Source organism: Mus pahari, chromosome 10, assembly GCF_900095145.1.
Source record: "Mus pahari chromosome 10, PAHARI_EIJ_v1.1, whole genome shotgun sequence".
NCBI classification, from domain to species: domain Eukaryota; kingdom Metazoa; phylum Chordata; class Mammalia; order Rodentia; family Muridae; genus Mus; species Mus pahari.
Genome location: NC_034599.1, coordinates 99,648,862 through 99,668,114, shown reverse-complemented (window position 1 = coordinate 99,668,114; position 19,253 = coordinate 99,648,862). Strand labels below are relative to the sequence as shown.

General features: G+C 54.3%; 2 protein-coding genes across 8 annotated transcripts; one reads left to right on the top strand and one right to left on the bottom strand.

The window, feature by feature from the left end:
* Nucleotides 1-3,272: 3,272 nt before the first annotated feature.
* Rrp9 (ribosomal RNA processing 9, U3 small nucleolar RNA binding protein) lies at nucleotides 3,273-11,620 on the bottom strand. 2 transcript variants are annotated; one of them, XM_021206763.2, is made up of 15 exons: nucleotides 11,493-11,620; nucleotides 11,174-11,256; nucleotides 7,867-7,976; nucleotides 7,435-7,502; nucleotides 7,303-7,344; nucleotides 6,933-7,059; nucleotides 5,697-5,821; nucleotides 5,523-5,615; nucleotides 5,047-5,147; nucleotides 4,803-4,937; nucleotides 4,657-4,719; nucleotides 4,326-4,471; nucleotides 4,169-4,248; nucleotides 3,545-3,618; nucleotides 3,273-3,443 (listed from the first exon to the last, which is right to left on the bottom strand). In XM_021206763.2, the coding sequence occupies exons 1-15, from the start codon at nucleotides 11,577-11,579 to the stop codon at nucleotides 3,350-3,352; spliced, it is 1,428 nt and encodes a 475-aa protein (XP_021062422.1). In that variant the 5' UTR covers nucleotides 11,580-11,620; the 3' UTR covers nucleotides 3,273-3,349. The 2 variants fall into 2 exon arrangements, with proteins under 2 accessions (XP_021062422.1, XP_021062420.1); XM_021206761.2 differs by having other exon boundaries at nucleotides 5,523-5,821; nucleotides 11,493-11,610.
* Nucleotides 11,621-11,940: 320 nt separating this feature from the next.
* On the top strand, nucleotides 11,941-19,222 carry Parp3 (poly(ADP-ribose) polymerase family member 3). 6 transcript variants are annotated; one of them, XM_029543848.1, is made up of 11 exons: nucleotides 11,941-12,372; nucleotides 12,963-13,146; nucleotides 13,599-13,724; nucleotides 13,915-14,103; nucleotides 14,290-14,413; nucleotides 14,522-14,748; nucleotides 14,958-15,110; nucleotides 15,249-15,335; nucleotides 15,558-15,735; nucleotides 16,924-17,079; nucleotides 17,379-19,222. In XM_029543848.1, exons 1-11 carry the CDS (start codon nucleotides 12,338-12,340, stop codon nucleotides 17,546-17,548), a joined length of 1,629 nt encoding a protein of 542 aa, XP_029399708.1. In that variant the 5' UTR covers nucleotides 11,941-12,337; the 3' UTR covers nucleotides 17,549-19,222. The 6 variants fall into 6 exon arrangements, with proteins under 6 accessions (XP_029399708.1, XP_021063590.1, XP_029399711.1 ...); XM_021207931.2 differs by having other exon boundaries at nucleotides 11,941-12,433; XM_029543851.1 differs by lacking the exon at nucleotides 11,941-12,372 and adding an exon at nucleotides 12,507-12,609.
* The last annotated feature ends 31 nt before the right edge of the window (nucleotides 19,223-19,253 follow it).

Sequence of the window (19,253 nt, the reverse complement as noted above, 5' to 3'; positions counted from 1 at the left end):
AGAGAGAGGGAAGGAGAGAGAAAAGGAGGGGGAGAGAGAGAGAGAGAGAGAGAGAGAGAGAGACAGAGAGAGAGAGAGAGAGAGAGAGAGAGAGAGAGAGAGAGAGAGAGAGAGTTAGTTTTTAGGACTATCGAAGACTAGGCTGGCCTCGAACTCAGAGATCTATCTGCCTGCCTCTGCTTCTGCCTCTCTGCCTCTGCCTTTAAAAAGACGCTTAAAGAGGTAAGTCGGCTCAGCAGGTCAGAGCACTGACTACTTTTCCAGAGGTCCTGAGTTCAATTCCCAGGAACCACATGGTGGCTCACAGCCATTTGTAATGGGGTCTGGTGCCCTCTTCTGGTGTGTCTGAAGACGGCAACAGTGTACTCACATAAAATAAATATTTTTTTTTTAATGTTTTTTTCTAAAAAAGGAGGTAAGTTGGGGTCTACCTCAAGGTCCTTATGTCACTGAAGTTGCTTCCCTTGGAAAGGACTATTTCAGGGTTCACCCTGAATTTCCGGTTTCTTACTGGATGATGTAATCTCTCTCACATATGCTCCTGCGATCTGCCACAAGCACCTCGTCAGAGGTCAGCTGACGTTGACAATGAGCTACGTTAACACAGTGGAGGAGAAATCTCATGTTCTAAGAAAACACTGAGATCCGGATTAGGACACCTCTGGGGCCGTGGCTGGGGCGGAAGGAAGACCTCAGGGTCATTCTGGGTGGGAATGTTAGGGGAACCAGAAATGAGAGACACCCGGGGGAGTTTACCATTCCAAAGAAAAATAATTTTAAAAAAATAAAATAAAATAAAACCATTTTTAAGGAGCTGGCGATAAAGCTCAGTGATTAGGAAAGAACACCTGTTCTTGCAGAGGCTCCGAAGTTCAGTCCCAATACCCACATTGAGCAACTCACGATGGCCCATGACTCCATCCCCAAGGGATCGCTAGCCTCTGGCCTCCAAGGCCACAGCGCTCACACGACATCCACAGACATACAAGCACACACAGAAATACAAATAATGCAAATAATGATGTACAGAATTTTCAAGATGATCTTAAAAAGGATAAGCCCAGCTTTTTATTTCTGAAAACACGTAGAGATGAACATCCTCTGCTGGCCTCCCGAGTCTAGGACTCTGTTACTTGTTTTCTGGAACTGTGTGGATGATGCGCCGAGTCACTTTGATGCCTGCACCTTTGTAGGTTGAGTCTAGGTAAAAGCACGTTCGCTCGTTGACTGGCCTTGGAGAAGGCTCTTGGCTGTGTTGGCGGGCGCTGGAGAAGGTGTTGACACAGATGAAGGTGACCGTAGCGCTCTGGAGTTAAGAGGACTGGGAGACCAGGTAGCATTAACTGACAGGCTGAAGGGCTGCCAGAGATAAATCTGCCTTTATGCTAGTCAGCATCGATGTTTACCTACGCACCTGAGTACTCCCGGGTTCTGGAATAATCCAGTTAGACCTAAAGTCCCCAGTACAGACAGGAATCATGTACTCAACATTGATGGAGAAGAAAGAACGTAAGACCACTTCTTTTTAAGGGAGAATCCTTCACATTCCACAAATCTCTACAGACTTGGAAGGAGAAGACGTTGTCTCCGAGTGTGTGGTGGGGTCAGGAGCACAGGCTGGAAATGAAGGCAAGGTTTCTTCTCCCTCCCTTCCCAGAACACAGAGCTTGGGCAGTGAGCCCAGACAAAACATCTCGTCAGCCACCCTTTGAGTGCTCTTTCAGCAAAGTTGAGAAAACTGTCCGGAAGGATCAGAGAAGACAAGACCTGCTTGCTCTTCCTGCATCCATGAGCCCAGCTCCAGGACCTCCAGATCCAGTCTTAAGTCAGTGCCCAAGGGAGAGCTGTGCTCACCACATTTCCCTGTCACAGGCTCAACCCCAATCCTCATGGACGCAGCATAGCGCAAGGAAAGCTACTGATCGCCAGAGGCCTGGAAGCTGCTCCAGCTAACCAGCATCAACGGTCCCAGTAATGCAAAGGTTTCGCTTTAGTAGTTCTGGTATCTTGTTAATCACAGATGATTCTTCAGCCCCAGCTAACCAAAACCACAGAATCTTCACAATAAAAACAGCAGCGGCCCTAATAAGAGTCTTTCATCTTGCCGGGCAGTGGTGGCGCACGCCTTTAATCCCAGCACTTGGGAGGCAGAGGCAGGCGGATTTCTGAGTTCGAGTCCGGCCTGGTCTACAGAGTTCCAGGACAGCCAGGGCTGCACAGACTGAAGCTGCCATTGTGTGCCTTGCCTCTGGCTGTGTTACTTAAACCTGTTCTTTCCTAGATCACCTACTCCCCGCTGCCTCATTACTCCCACCATCTCGCCTGTCACAGTACCACTGCTCCGGACTGGCCTTCTGTCTTCCTCTGGCTCTCCACCCCTGACCAGAGCTGCTCCGCACCCCACCCCCACCCCCAGCAGCTTGTTTTATATTTATCGAGATGGATGTTCTGAGGATGGAAGCCAGGTCGTCAGGCTTGGCAGCAAGCGCCTTCACCCACAGAGCCATCCCATGAGCCCTTATCTTTTCAATGTGACCCAGGATCCGTCACTTAGCTCCCAATCCTCTCATGGCTACTGCACTGGAATAGAACCCCGGGGCCTTTCCAAGGGTTCAAGGGCCCTGCACCTCACTCGTTTCTCCCAACATCTGACCCACCACACTGGTACCTCTTGACCTTGCACAGGCTATCCTGGGGGGGGGGGGTGCTCTCCATCACTTGTCAGATCAAGACCTGCCCATCTGTCCTACTTTTCCACCTCCCCTCTCTCAGACTCCCCGTCATCCACTGCTGCACACACACACCCACAGGAGAGAATCCCCCATCTGTAAAAGCAGGCAGTATTTCTTTGACACATCTTCCCAGTAGGGTCCCTGCCTAATTAGCTTGGTCAGACTGAAACTCTCTTCCCCGACTCTGACCTTGTCCCGCTTCAGGGCAGTGTATCCCTTCCAGCTTCCTGGGCTGAGACAGGTAGGGACGTGGGGTCAGCCTGAACTGTAGGCTCTGCTAGCTTCCATTCGGTCCTCAGAACCCGGCTTGAGCCTTCACAAGGGAATGGAGAGCCATAGTTTCTTGGCTGATGGGTGATGTCTAATGGGGTCATGCAAGAGCCAGCTGAGGTTCCCACCCAGTCCTCTGAAAACAAAAGCCTTCAGCTGAGAGCTGCTAGCTAGAGTCCTGTCCCTCCCAGGTCTCTGCCACCTCCTGGTCCTTGCCACACACTTACCTCCTCCCCTTACCCTCCCAGAAGCCAGAGAAACAAGGAAGAACAAGGTCTAAAATAGGAGGCTTTAATACAAAAGAGGGCAGGGGTGGGGCCTGGAAATCACTTAAATAAGGACGAGTGTCAGGAGCCGGCAACAGGGGACACAGGGAGCCTGCGGAGCGGTATGATGCAGACTGAGTTCCGTGCCTCTTTGATCCTCCACCACCGGCCAAGCCTACAGGGAATGAATGACCACTGAGGCAGACGCACGCCACCCCTCTCCACTCCCATCTGGCCAGTGCTACCTTGCCCTCGGCCCGACCCCCCATCATATACCTGTGCTCCTGTCCCACGCCAGCCACCAAGAAGTCCCCTGCACTGGAGAACTTGAGGCTGTTGATAAAACCAACCTGAGAGAGAGGGACACGGTAAGACATCAGAACATTCGTCACCATGGCTCCCAACAGCAGGCAGGGGCCTGGTGCACTGGTTAGGTGCGCCAACCCTTTCCCCCTGAGCCCCAGCCTCCTCTCGGAAACTGTAGGAGTGGAGCCGCAGCCAAGCAGGGAGATGGTGAGGACTGAGGAGACGGTGCCCATCAAGTGTGCCACGAGCTGCCTCGGGCCTGGCTCCTGACCCAAGCTGTCAGTGACATATCGTAACACAACCCCACAGGTCACCCGTGTGGACAGTTAACTCCACACAGCCCAGCCTGGTTCTCAAGTCAATACCCAAGAGAACCATGCCCAGTACAGGCCTCCACCCTCTGCCCACGCACACTCAACTTGTACACAAAGCCAGGACAGGGCGGAGGGAGCAGGGGTTGGGGAACAGAGGAGGAAAGAGGGACAGACTCTGTGAACAGTAAGTGGCCTTGCCCTGAAGACACATCTCTGGGTGGGAAAAGAAGAAACTGCTCATTCCACAGGCCTCCAGAGTCTTGCATTTAGGACCACTTACCAGGGGGATGTCACAGAGAGGGTCAAGCTGCCGGAAGCCTTCTCCACACTGCCAAAGTCGCACACGAGCATTATGGGAGCCTGGAGGACAGAGTCAGTAAGCAAGCCCCGTACCAGCTCACCCACAGTCCCCCCTCCCCACCTCACCGAGCACCCACCTGTGGCCACCAGGTCAGTATTGAGCAGGGCTGCTACGGATGACACCCAGAAGGGTTGCTCCAGGCCTGGCTCCCCGTGAAGCCCATGAGCTTCGCGCTGGAGGGCCAGTGGCCGTTTCTTGGAGAGGCCCCACAAGGCCACAGAGCTGTGGGTGAGGAAGATAGTCTGAGGGGCCAGAGCCAGACAAAGGCATACAGCAGGGAGGACCAATCACATAGACCAACTGAGGGATGTGGCGAGGGCCACTGATCCGAAATGAGCCAAGTCCAGGGCCTGGCAGGCAGGAAGCACTAGCAGCAGCGGTCGGACACATCAGAAAGGGGCTCTTACCCATCATCCGCGCCCGACACCATGTGCTCCTCGTTGATGAGATGGATACAGTCAATGGAACCCCTAGAAAGAGAGGCTATGAGGGACAACGTCCAGCCCTCTTGCCAGCCCACAGAGCCCCACCACAGCCCAGCAAACTGCCTTACTGGTGGCCATAGAAGACAAGCTGGGACTCCTCAGGGATCTTCCACACACGCACGGTCCCATCCCGGCCCCCGGCTGTGACACAGCACTCTCGGCTCAGGGCGTCTAATGCAGCCACAGCATCCTGGTGCCCGAACCTGAAGGGGAAGAGCAGAGCAGGGAGGGAGGGTCACATGTGAACTCTCACCGACACGTGGGCCTGTGCACACGGGCCTGTGTGTGTGCTATCTGCCTGGGCACACTCACAGCGTCTCCACGTAGGAGTTCTCAGCTGCATTCCACACCTTCACAGAGCGGTCGTGGGAAGTGCTGTAGAGCTGGTGGGTACCTCTTCGGAAGGCCAGTCCCTAGAGAGAACGGAGAGGGGTCAAAGGGTATGGATTATGGAAGGCAGACCCAGATGGGTTCTCCTGAAAGTGAGTCACACGACTCAGGAACTTGTTCCCCCAGAGCACTCTGAGTACCCTATGTGGAGACAGGAACATGCTTGCCTGTCCTCAAACAGCTACATCGCCCTCAGGCCCTCCGTGGTTCCAGCTGAACCTGGTCTCCCTCCATCCCTCCCCATCGCTTCAACACACTTGTGGCCTTTACACACCAACTCACTACCCAGAAAGGCCTCTGTAGATGAGTCGGGGGTCTGGGGTCTGGCGCCTGGCACCAGGTGGGCACACCCAGCAGATGTCCCATGCTAAGCAGGGGGTCAATATCCAGAGTCTCACCGACACAGCGTCCCGGTGTCCCGTGAAGGTGTACAGGTGCTGGCAGCTCTGGGCCTCCCAAATTAGAATGAGCTTGCTGCGGTCACCAGAAGCCTGTGGGAACGAAGGTAATGGCCACCAGCACACACCACACATCCAAACCTCCACCCACCCACAGGGCCGACCCCGTCTTACGAGGTACTTGCCATCAGAGGAGATGGCCATGCAGAGGACGTGGCTGCTGTGGCCTGCAGGCTGGCCCTGAGCACCCTTCTTGGCCCGAGGGATCACATGCAGCTTCCGCCCAGTCTCTACACTCCCTGCCACGGAGAGAGGAAAGAAGTCACTGGGATGCGGGTAGGGCCAGCTGCTTAGCAACCTCCCCTCCCCCAGCATGAAAGGGCAGGGCAGACAAGGTGACAAGGAAGGATCCTGCACGTGGGTTCAGCAGCTGTGAGCATCTGTACTTGTCACTTTGTCCCCATCTGACAAATGGAGGCAACAGTCCCCGATGGCGGCCATGACACCCAAAAGAAGAAGGATGCAAAAGTGCCTTGGAGCTCAGTGGGAGCCTCTTGCAATATGTACTCAATCCCCAGAACCCACTCGATTCCCGCAGATTATCTTCTGACATCTCTACATGTGAGCTGTGGTATATGTGCACACCACACACACACACACACACACACACACGAGACAAATAAAAGTGTTAAAATAATAATAATAATAATAATAATAATAATAATAATGGCGCCGGGCATGGTGGCGCGCGCCTTTAATCCCAGCACTCGGGAGGCAGAGGCAGGCAGATTTCTGAGTTCGAGGCCAGCCTGGTCTACAGAGTGAGTTCCAGGACAGCCAAGGCTACACAGAGAAACCCTGTCTCAAAAAAACAAAAACAAACAAANAANAATAATAATAATATAATGGGCTGGGGAGATGGCTCAGTGGTTAAAAGCACTGGCTGCTCTTCCACAGGTCCCAAGTTCAATTTCCAGCAACCACATGGTGGCTTACAACCATCTGTAAGGAGATCTGATGCCCTCTTCTGGTACTTATATACTTACATAGAAGGAAGAAGGAAAGGAGGGGGGAGGAGGGGGAGGAGCAACAACAACAAAACAACAAAGCACCCTGGGACCGCTAACCGCCCCTCTGATGAGGGCGGGAAGGTGAGGACTATGCTCAGGTGTGGAGGGCTCAGAACCCAGAAGGGCCGAGGACTGCATCCAAGTCTGTGCAGAGCTCAAACCCCTTCTCATCCGATTGCCCATTTGAGGCCCCAGCTCTGTGCCCCACAGAGCTCAGAAGCCCTGTAGCGACTTGGAAGCGTCTACTGTTAATCGCAAAGCCCCTCCAAGGCAGCAACCATCTAGAAGTTTCCATCATCAAGGCTCCACCCCAGGCTCACACCCTCGAGGTCCCACTCACACTTAATGATGGTGCAGTCTTTGGCGGCGGAGAAGATGGCCAGGTCATCAGGAGTGATGACCAAGCACGTAATGGAGAGCTGGTGGCCCCGCAAAACTCGAATGTCGGTGGGAGCTGGGGCCTGGATCTGGAAAGAGAGACTGCGTCACTGCAGTAGGAGCTATAAAGATACTTCCCAACCTACCCTAGCCAGAGAAAACCAGAACCCAGGGCTGCAAGAATAAGACTCTTGCATACCTGACCACACCTGCCCAAGTGTCCATTGTTTTCCACCAAGACTCCAACAGCCTGAGCAGCACTAAGCCAACTGCCCACGACCCACGTGTGCATACCACCTCTGCCCATGCACCGCGGTGCCCCGCACACTCACCTCCTTGGCCACCGACTTCTGCAACCTGCCTCTCTGCTCCAGCTGCAAAGAGAGGAGGGGAGAGGAGGGAAGACCTGTGGGAAGGCCCAGCCTTCCGCCACACCCACACTAGCCCTCGCCTTCTATACTTACCACATCCTCCTTCAAGCGCCCGGCCACCTGATCCTCCTCAAATGCGCGGGCTTCAGCCTTCTCCTCCTCTGTGCAGGACAGAACGGTCCACACAACCCCAGGCTGCAGTCCCCTCCCCACCTCCATCCCAAGCCTCGCCCAACTCGACGGTTGTGCCACCAGTGCTAATCTTATAGGAAGCTCCTGGTGCCTCAGTGGTCCATGCCTGCCTTTGTTTAGACTTGGGCTTGGCTTCCTAAAGGTCTAGTCTGTCCCAGGGCGTACTAGCCCATTAGAGACCTTAGCCACCCTCTGCAAGGTACCCACTACCAGCAGCACTAGTGACAATGGGAACCTACGTGACGTGACTGACACATCAGATACCTAGGGCTGCAACAGGGACACAGGTAGGCTCTACTGGAGACCCTGGCCTTCATCAAGTCCCCGGCTCACCTTGCTGCCTGAGTTGTTCAAGGTAGAGTTTGGCCAAGCGTAGCTTCTTTTCCTGCGCAGTCTCTTCCAGCTCTTCCTCCTCCTCTTCTTCTGTTTTCCTCGGAGCCAAGCTGTGGGGAGAAGGGGTGGGGTCTAAGGGAATGCCCCCCCTCATCTGGCCACTAGAACTGTGCTTCCTCAATGCCAGCCTTGCCCCTGCCAACCCTCAAGGCCAGCAACACATGCAGAAGACAGAAGGATGTGACCTCACCAACTGGAAGGCCCCACTCAGTGTCCAGCACAAGGTCATCAAAACAGCCAGCTCCCCCCAACACCAGGAAATGATCATATTTCATCAAGGGAAAGACTAAGATTCCACAAGCTTCTACGAGAAGCCAGGTTATATACCAAAGATCAGAAGTCAAAGGTGGCAGGCCTGCAGACTTAGCTTAGCGGTGGACTAAACAAGCATCCTTGAGGCCCTGGGCTCTACAGCCAGTCCAGAGGAGAGGGGAGGAGGTAAGGGGAAGAGGAGGAGGAGAGGACGTACCAGGATACAGGGTGACAAATGAAAATATGGCCCTGGGTATGGCTCAGTGACAGAGCCGAGGTCCTGAACTCAGTCACCATGCTCCAGAAAAACCACACTGTCAAGTCAGGCACGGTGGCACACCTAAAATCCTAGAATTTGGAAGGCGAAGACAAGGAGACTGCCACAAGTTTAAGGTCAGCCTGAGCTAGAATAATACTATCTCTACAAGTCCCAGCTAAGAAGACATTGTCAGGTACAGAGTGACAGAGAACTGATCCCGTCCTTCTACTGAGCTTCCCAAGCTAAGGGACAAAGGCACAAGGCACAGGGTGCTGCAAACAGGGAACCCAACAAGCGGAACAGAGAAGGCAGATGCCAGGATGACAACCACTCCAAGGCACAGACATGTTGGGGTGCCCTAGGCTTGCTGCCCTACACCCTCCTTGAACCCCAAGGACTAGGTTCCAAGTGAACCCTAAGTAGTACTGACTAAGCCGCGTGTGAAGAATTTCTTGCTGTCCCTTCTAGGCCCCAGTGTCCGTGGGCCAGCTCAGGACACTCCCTTCTCTCCAGCTTTGACCTGTTCCTGGGAGCTTAGGTAGGTGTTGAGAACTCTCAGCCAGGAAACCAAGGCAGCTGCACCCCTAATCACAAGCCTGCAGACATCCTGCCTGCTACCTGCTGTCTCCCGAGACCCTGACCAGGACTTCCACCAGATGGGCCTTTAAAACCCCCTCAGGAATAGCAGTGTCCTGGGGCACATCCCAGCACTCAAAGGCAGAGGCAGACAGGTCTCTTTGAGTTTGAGGCCAGCCTGGTCTACATAGCAAGTTCCAGGATAGCCAGGGCTTAAAAAGTCCCTGCCTGAAAGAACAGAACAAAACCCACGTCTCAGCAAGGTCAAGGCCAGACTTTGGCCCAGAGCTATGTCCTTCCTGAGTGCACCCAAACCAATCAGTCTCTTATCTCAGGACCCACACACAGAAAAGCAGACTATAGTTAGAGGTGCGGTGGCTCAGCAGGCGAAGACACATGGTGCTGAGACCTTATAAACGGGATTTAGCAATTCTGCTGGTTTGGTTTGGTTTCCCAAGACATATTTTCTCCACGTAGCCCAGGCTGGCCTCAAATTCACAGATCCGTCTGCCTCTGCCTCCTAGGTGCTGGGGAATTAAAGGTGTGCGCCACCATACCCAGCACCGCTTTTTGTTTTAAAAAAAATTAATAATAATAATAATAATAATCCCTTTTGAAAGAAAAGCTGTTTCAACCCTGAATTTAAGGTGTGTAAACATTTATTTTTACTTTCGCCCAAGTTAGAAGATCAGCAGAAAACTGAGTGGTGCTTCTGTAGTTAATACATTTATTTCATGACACAAGTTAAAAGACTTAAGAGGTGGTAAAGAATGGGCTGGAAAAAAATGGCTCATCGGCTGAGAATTCTTGCTGTTCTTACAGCGACCCTGGGTTCAGTCCCAGCACCCCTCAGGTGGCTCACAATCCCCTGATGTGACAGTTCCAGGGGATCCAATGTCCTCCGTCTCCCATGGGCATCAACATGTACACACATACACACATAAATAAAAACAAACAAACCCCAAAGTGTTTAGCACAGGTCCTGGAGGCAGAAGCAGGCGATATCTTTGAGGTTAAGGCCAGCCTGACCCATATAGCTTGTTCCAGGACAGCCATGGCTACATGGAAAAACCTTGCCTCAAAAAAACGAAAGAAAAAAAGATGAGCAAGTTAAGGCACCACACACTCACTTTTAGAAGCGGAACTGACAGCCAGGTCTGCAATCCCGGTACTCGGGAGGCAGAGGCAGGCAGATCTCTTAAGTTCAAGGCCAGCCTGACCTACAGAGTGAGTTCCAGGACAACTGCTACACACAGAAATCCCGTCTAAATTTAGAATCTCTAAATCCAGTTTATAAGGAAGGTTTCAGGATCCCCGGGACTGAGAAGCTCCACCCCAGGAATGACATCCTGCCCCAGGCCTTTGAAACCTTGTGGCCATCCACATCACCGGCTGAAATGAGGGAAGGGTTCAAACCTCCCTCAACTCTATATGCACCTATTACCTGCCAGTTTATCTCTTCTTCCTTCCACCCTGGCACACGAATACCCCGGACTTGTCTCTGGTCCCTGAACCTCTTCCCTACCGCACCACCACACTCCTCCATCTCTCCAGGCTCAACTTCTTCTGTTCTCACAAAACATGCCTCCAAGATACACACCTCCTGACAAGACACACACCTCCCACACTGATGCGTCTCTCCCCACTGGCCTGCTCACCTGTGTTCGCAACAGTGAAACAAGTTCCTAACGTTAGGAAGGCTACACAGGTGACAGTACACCCTCTAGCTTTAACTCTTTAGAAAGCTGAAGCCCTAGCATCGTTTGAACCCGGGAGATCAAGGCCACCTTGGGCAGAACAGCAGAGCCCTCATCTCAAAAAGGAGTCCACGGACTCCTAGGAGTCGTTGTGGTACTGTGTGAAAATGGTATTAAGAAGAGGAAGATGTGTTCTGTACCGTTCTCTCCTTGAATGTCGATCAATCCAGACCTGTGCCTGCCTCCATATCATAAAGCGAAAAAAGGTCCCAGGCTCTCCCTCCCACAGGGGCCCAGGGTCCTCCCCATAGACACGTCAGAGATAAACGACATCTCACTGCCAGAAATTGGAGGGAAGACCCAGGATCTGGACCCAAACACCCAGCTCTGTTACCAGTCGCATTGAGTCTTCTAGTCACCACGAGCCTCAGTTTATCCTTCCTCTCGGTAGAAAACAACTCACCTCTCACTCTCAGAATCGCTGGAAATCTCTTCATTCATTTTGCCGCCACCCTTGGACTTGCCTCTGTCCGCAGCCGAGTCTACCTGGAAATCAAACGATCCCCTCTTGGTCACGAGGCCCAGGACTGAGAGAGGCAAGTGGCACCTGGCCCTGGCTAAGGAGAAGGTTTCCCAGGATTTGGTGGGTAGAAGAAAAGAGATGGAGGCTTCCTTCTGACGGAACCCTTGGCAAAGATACATGCCCCGATGGGCGCCCTGGGATGGAAGGATGGCTCTCCCAGGAGCTAGATCGGTCGCGCCCAAGAGAACACCGTGCTCACCTTTCGCCGCCGCTTGCCGGCCGCCGGAGCCGCCCCGGGCCCGGGAGCTAGCTTTGCCCGCTTACGAGTTGCCACGGCGGCCGACATACTGTTCGTCAAGGTGCCGCTACCCCCGCTGAAGAACTCACATGGCTGCTAAACCCGGGCCGCATGGCAAGACCCGGAGCCCTGATAGGTTCCCACGGCGCGGCGGGCCCCGCCTTCCGCAGCTCCATTGGGCCCTTTAGACGATCCAGTCACGCCCCCAAACGTCTATTGGACCGATGCAGCTGGACACGCCTTCAAGAGCTCCTATAGGCTCCGGCGCCAGCCCGGAGTAGGAAGCGAGTCTGTCTTGCGGTTTCCGGCCGGGGCCTGTGGCGCTTGCGCTCTGCTAACGCCTGACTTGCAGGGAGGAGGTGGAGCCAGGAGGGCATGCTGTGCTTGCGTCTTATGGCCACGAGGGGGAGCCAGAGGTGCGGGGTTCTGTGATTTTCCGCTGGGGCGGCGATGAAGCTAATACTGCCAGGCTCTAAAACAGGGAATGGAATTCAGGCAGCTCTGGAGAGGAGACTGTATCCGAATCCATAGCTAAAATCACCGGGCAAGTAGTGGATATATGCTGCATGTGTCTAGTCAAAGCTGCATGAGGGGCCAGTCAGTTCGTGCGGCTTTGGATACGTCTACATTACTGACCTCTCATCTCTGGGACCGGCCACCAACTTCACCCTACCCAGCCTCTGACTCACCCCACTAGCGGCCAGATGGCTGGAATTCTACACCACCCTCAAGCTCTTTCCCCTCCTCTCGTGATTGCTGGGAAATCCCTACCAAAGACCAGCCGAAGGCTCCCGAAGAGTCACTAGATGGGATCCCAGACTTGGAACTTTTTTCTTAGGAGGTACATTCAGCATTCCTGATACCGGGCTGGGTAACAGCCACCTCTTCGAGGTCTCTTTGGGGTGAGTGTCCTTTGGCCCTGCCCTGTAGTCCTCTGCAGGGCAGGGAAGGGTGAGGTTAAAGTGGCTTTTGCTCTCTGGCACTTGAAAGCCACTTACCTGAAACTTTGGCTGGCACCCCAGAACTCTGGACTGTTAGCAAAAGGCTTCTACACCACTTGGTCCTAAGCTCTAGAGAGGTAGGTCTGGCTGCAGAAGGGCAACTTAGAGAGTCCTTCCCCTGTAGTTCAGATGATTCATCCCGGCAGCCTTGCCAGATGACTGACAGGAGGAGGAAATGTTCTAGAAAGGGAGGCACCCCAGAGTGGGTGGGGTGAGCCGGCTTTCACTTTTTCTGCTACCTCAGGGAACACCTCGAGCCAACTGCTTGCTTCCTACCTCCAGGGTAGGCAAAACTGACGGGCTCTAAGCTTGCACCTGCATCTCTGAGGTACAAAGTGCAGGTCTGGAGATGGGGATATGGAAACCAAGAAGGAGTAGGAGGCCAGCCCCCTAAAGGGCAAATCTGAACGCTCCCTACTTCCTGCCCCAGGAGAACCATGGCTCCAAAACGAAAGGCCTCCGTGCAGACTGAGGGCTCCAAGAAGCGGCGACAGGGAACAGAGGAGGAGGACAGCTTCCGGTCCACTGCCGAGGCTCTCAGAGCAGCACCTGCTGATAATCGTGTCATCCGTGTGGATCCCTCGTGTCCATTCAGCCGGAAGCCTGGGATTCGGGTGAGCTGAACCCATGTTCAGACCACAGCCTTCCTCCTCCTCCTTGGGTTCTCTGTTCTAGCCCGGTAGCTCAGTGTCTCTGAGTAAGCCGGGGATTGTGTCTTCTGAAGGCTGCCAAGGTGTGCTGTTATCCCATCGGGTCAAGGTGTGTCTTGTCTGACCATCAGACACTAGGGTGCATCACACTCAAGGAAGGGGCCTGACTCAGTTTCCCCCAGGACCCTCCTCCGTGTTCCCTCACACTCAGCCCTCGGGGCAGAGCCAGGTCTTTTTTCAGATTCCCCCACCCAGGAAGCAGCTCCAAATTCCCATGCCCACAACAGGGCTTCATCACATTCAGTCAGACTGTGACTGCCCCAAGGGCAGAGTCATCCAAGTGCCAAAACAAGGTCCCCCATGATGTTCCCCGGTGTACACACCCAGCCCATGCCCCTCGGACTCACCCCTCACAGGTCCACGAGGACTATGACTGTACCCTGAACCAGACCAACATCGGCAGCAACAACAACAAGTTCTACATCATCCAGCTGCTGGAGGAGGGCAGTCGCTTCTTCTGCTGGAATCGCTGGGGCCGAGTGGTGAGTGAGCCATCGATCGCTGGGGCTGCCCTCCCCCAAGTCCCCCTCCTCTGGGCACACTTCGAGGGCATCCAAAGAGCTGGCCGTCCCACTGTCCCACTTCGTCTCCAGCTGTTCGGAGGCCATAGGCCCAGCCCAGAGACCAGCAAGCCTTGTTGGTGGGCACAGCCCTGAATGTCGTCCCTTGCAGGGAGAGGTGGGCCAGAGCAAGATGAACCACTTCACCTGCCTGGAAGATGCAAAGAAGGACTTTAAGAAGAAATTTTGGGAGAAGACTAAAAACAAATGGGAGGAGCGGGACCGCTTTGTGGCCCAGCCCAACAAGTACACACTTATAGAAGTCCAGGGAGAAGCAGAGAGCCAAGAGGCTGTAGCGAAGGTGAAGGGGCAGTAGGGGGCAGCAGGGGGCAGGGGGGAGGGACTGCCTGCCAGCCCATCCTCCAGTCCCAGCCTCACTCTCTGGCCTCAGCCTAGGCCCTGTGTGGGCATTCCGCCTAATGGCTGCTGCCCGAGCAGATCCACTGCCCGAGCAGACCCGCTGCCCGAGCAGACCTTATCTCCCCAGGTGGACGGCGGCCCCGTGAGGACCGTGGTAAAGCCCTGCTCCCTAGACCCTGCCACCCAGAACCTTATCACCAACATCTTCAGCAAAGAGATGTTCAAGAACGCGATGACCCTCATGAACCTGGGTGAGAAGGAGCTCTCTGCAGGGTGGCCGCTCCCACCCCCATCCCCAACCCCCCACCCCACCCCGATCTCAGGGGCTACAGGGCTCAGCTCATCCCTTCATCCCCCAGATGTGAAGAAGATGCCCTTGGGAAAGCTGACCAAGCAGCAGATTGCCCGTGGCTTTGAGGCCTTGGAAGCTCTAGAGGAGGCCATGAAAAACCCGACGCGGGATGGCCAGAGCCTGGAAGAGCTCTCCTCCTGCTTCTACACTGTCATCCCACACAACTTCGGCCGCAGCCGACCCCCGCCCATCAACTCCCCTGACGTGCTTCAGGCCAAGAAGGACATGCTGCTGGTGAGGGCTGGGCGGCCTGGAGGATACCAGGCAGACTGGGCAAAGATGAGAGGGGCACGCGCGGTCCAGATGAGAGCCAAGGGAGGGGAGAGCCGGACAGAGAGATGGGGTGGGGATGGAACAGGTAGTGGGGTGTCTGTCACATGGGAGGGGCTAGGGTGGAAGTGGAAGCTCATGGGGCAGACAAGGTCCAGTGCCCATTATCTTAGGTGCTTGCGGACATCGAGCTGGCGCAGACCTTGCAGGCAGCCCCTGGTACGGAGGAGGAGAAGGTGGAAGAGGTGCCACACCCACTGGACCGAGACTACCAGCTCCTCAGGTGCCAGCTTCAACTGCTGGACTCCGGGGAGTCCGAGTACAAGGTGAACTCTGCGCACCTGCCCTGGAGGTGCCCTGGGAGCCCTGGTTTGCAGCATTCCCTCCCGTGTGCCCCGACCTAAGGAGCGCTCTGGAGCGGGAAGACCTCAGGACACGAGTCCACAAGTCTTTGTTCTCCACAGGCAATTCAGACCTACCTGAAACAGACTGGCAACAGCTACAGGTGCCCAGACCTGCAGCATGTTTGGAAAGTGAACCGAGAAGGGGAGGTGAGGGAGAATCAGCCCCTGTGTCACCACCCTGTCCCTTAGGGGGGTAGCGTTTACTTATTCTCCCCTGGCTAAGCTGGCTTAACAACCCTGACCAGTTTCCAGGTCGAGCGTCTGCCAGTGACCCGTGGGGCTCTAGGCTGTGGCCACCCAAGAAGAGGGAGGGACACCTGAACCCTCGAGAGGCATGTCGCTGCCATTTTTCTACCTTCCCCCACTCAGGGAGACAGGTTCCAGGCCCACTCCAAACTGGGCAATCGGAGGCTGCTGTGGCACGGCACCAATGTGGCCGTGGTGGCTGCCATCCTCACCAGTGGGCTCCGAATCATGCCGCACTCGGGTGGTCGTGTTGGCAAGGGTATCTATTTTGCCTCAGAGAACAGCAAGTCCGCAGGCTATGGTGAGGCACCCCTGGGTGAAGACCTGGGTGGGGATGGGGGCTCCGAGACAGACTCAGTCCTGAGAGCGTTACTGACCAGAGTACACAGTGAGCTGTCCCAGGGCTCGGGGACTCTGAAGAAGCACCTGGCAGTGTCACCCTAGAGAAGGGGAGGCAGATAGGATAAAGGCAGACAGACCGAGAAGTTAGTGCAGTGTCACCCTAGAGGAGGGGAGGCAGATAGGATAAAAGCAGACAGACGGAGAAGTTAGATCCTAAAGAGAGAGGTGAAGGCTGCGTGGGCCAGGCCTTGCCAGGGCAAGGAAGTTCCCAGCAGTGTCCGGGGAAGGGGCAGGGACATGGGACCATCAAGGGAGCCTTCTCCTTCTCTGGAAAGCCATGAAGAGCCTGGGTTGGCTGTACATACATCCAAGAATCTTGTGGCTGGAGCTGTAGAGAGGGTGATAGAGGCGTGGAGGCTGGGCCCACTGTCTCTCTCTGCTCTGCTCTGTCTGTTTCTGTCTGTCTAGCTCTGTCTCTCTCTCCTCCTCCTCCTCCTTCCCTTCCTCCCTCCCTCTCTGGGCACTGGGTCTGGCTCCAGAGCTGCAGAAATGAGAGGAGAGAACTCATGAGCAGGGTGTGTGAGGCCGTGTGATACCATGTAGGAAAAGATCAACGATAACTCCAGTTACTTCCAAGTTCATGGTCAGGGTATCCTCACTTGAGTGACTTCATCAGCCCAGGCTGTCTCCATCTCTGGAGCATATGATCACCTTCCAGTCCAAGAAAGCAAGGGTCTAAGCAAAGACAAATGGGGCTCAAGTTCTTGGCAGACGGACAGACAGAAGAAGAGGTCTACCAAGATGACCGAGTGTCCCAAGAAAGACTGGCTGTGAGGCCTCAAGAGAGCCAATCAAAAGTCTGTGGTGGGGCCTGCGGGATGGGAAGGTGAAAGTAGGCCAGGGAGAGGTGCTCCTATCCCAGCTCATAGGCTGGGATGCCATGCCTGACTCCTTAGCTGAGAGCCTACAGGGGTCTGAGCGGCAGGGGACAGGGAGGAGGCTGAAGTGGGAGGGGCCAGGCCAGGATGCGCTGGAAGATCCCAAGTGCTTCCTTGGGCTGCAAACACAGTGGAAACAATGTTGCCACTACAGGCTGGGGAGGCCTGTGAGCTGCCTCCTCCTACCACTGAGCCTCTGTGTCTCCTAGTTACTGCCATGCACTGTAAGGGCCACCAGGTGGGCTACATGTTCCTGGGTGAGGTGGCCCTCGGCAAAGAGCACCACATCACCATCGATGACCCCAGCTTGAAGAGTCCACCCCCTGGCTTTGACAGCGTCATCGCCCGAGGCCAAACAGAGCCTGGTGAGCCCCAGATATTGGGCAGGTCTACCGCTAATCGTGGGGTTGGCATGAGGGGCTGGAAGAATCTTCAGAAGGAAGTCCGCAGAGAGAGTAGACTATAGAGAGAAATGCCCACTGTAACAACTCTCTCCAGGGTGACTAAGACAACTGGAAAGAATCGTGTCATTGACTAGCCTAGGATTTTCCCAGAGAAAAAGGGGGGCTAAGGTGGCATTCCCTGTAGCAAGCAGCAAGTCACAGGGAACAAGGCATAGGTAGCCCCAGGCATCAGTGACCCCTCGGCCCGCCATCCCTTGCAGATCCCGCCCAGGACATTGAACTAGAACTGGATGGGCAGCCTGTGGTGGTGCCCCAAGGCCCACCCGTGCGGTGCCCGTCATTCAAAAGCTCCAGCTTCAGCCAGAGTGAATACCTCATATACAAGGAGAGCCAGTGTCGCCTGCGCTACCTGCTGGAGATTCACCTCTGAGCCGCTTGCCCTGCCCAGGTCCTGCCCTGCCGGGCCATGATCTTCACCCTCCTCTCCCTGGCTCTCACAGCACTTTGTCTGCTTCCCAAGAATATAATACGTGCCAGGCGCGTTGGCATACACCAGTAGCCTTAGGTACTCAGGGGGCAGAGGCAAGAAAAACACTTTATCCCGGGATCTGGACTCCACCTCGGCTACACAGTAAGACGTGTCTCAAAAAAGAATTACAATCATGAGTCAAAGCTAAATAACGTTTTGAAGCAGGCTGTGATTCACGCCTGTAATCCCAGTACTTGGGAGGCTGAGACAGGAGAATTGCTGTGAGTTCAAGGACAGCCTGGGTGAGATAGTTCCACGTTAGCCTGAGCTATAGATGACCCTGCCTTACAAATACAGAAGCCCATGTTCCGGTCTGTGATGGACTGCACGTACTAAGCTTAGACCACCTAATGACACTGTTGTCACCAGTCTACGTGAGCAGAATCTACACACAGTGACAAAGTCACTCCGCGGCGTGTTCATGAGAACGTGTCACCATCGTGAGGGGAAAACCACTTTTACATGGTCAGTGCTGTGCAATAGATTCTTAAACTCATTTCCCCTGTCCGACTGAAGTTTGTACACACATCTTCCTAAACCCCGTTGCTCTTTACTTCGGAGTCCAGCTTTTTTAAGGCTCCAAGTGTGAGATCACATGGTGGCTTTTGTCTTTCTGGGCATGGCTAACTTAACATCATGCAGGTCCTCCCATGTTGTTTCAAAGGCCATTTTTTTAGGGCTGTCTAATATGCCGGTGTGTGTTCACATCCTCTTTGCCTGTTCACCCATCAAGGGGACACAGGATGATTTGCAAGTTGGTTATTGTGAATGGTGCTTAAAAAAAAAAAAAAAAAAAAAGCACCAGCAACTCACTGGTTTAATTTCCTTTGGAGTAGTGGTATTGATGGCTGGATCCGTCTCATCTCTCCCTGCCAGGACCCCCTATAGCTAAAAGAGTGATTCCCAGTACCCTCTGCTTCCTCTCTGCCTGCTTATGGCTGTGGCCCCAGACTCTTGCCTCCCAAGGTGATATTTAAAGAGACTGACTGGGTAATGCTTCCTGCCAACTGCCTTACATTTCTGGCCATTTGGCGGTTTTTGCTTAGGTTTTATTTCAGTTCTATGCTCGAGGACATGTTAAGGGAGGTACTCCAACACTGAGCTTCCTCCCTGGCTCACAGGCAGGTTTAGGAAACATGAGGCCTCGCCTCAATGTGTGTGCTACAGTGGCCTCAGGCTTCCTGCCTCTGCATGCGGCACCTCCGGCTGCACATCCCGAAGTGTACGCTCACAGGAGCTGATAATGGCCACATGCATCCATCCCGCCTACCCAAGGTTGCCCGGAAGCATCCTGTCCCCTCTAATATCTAAATAGGAGCCTTGCCACCAGCTCAGGAACCTCCGTTTGGAAAGCCCCAATTCTGGCTCTGTGGCTTAAGCATTGCCTGGTGAACCAGGCATCCCTGTGTGTCTCCTGTCTGAAAGTTAGAAGCAAGCTGAGTCTGTATCAGAGGAGCACAGATCCGCAGTCCTCCAAGATTGGCAGCTGTCATCTGGATATTCATGTCCTAGCCAGGGGTGCCGGTGCCAGAAAGTGAGGTCAAGGTCCTGTCTGCAGGTCACATGCTGCTTCCTGATGTATCTTTTTTGTTTGTTTGTTTGTTTT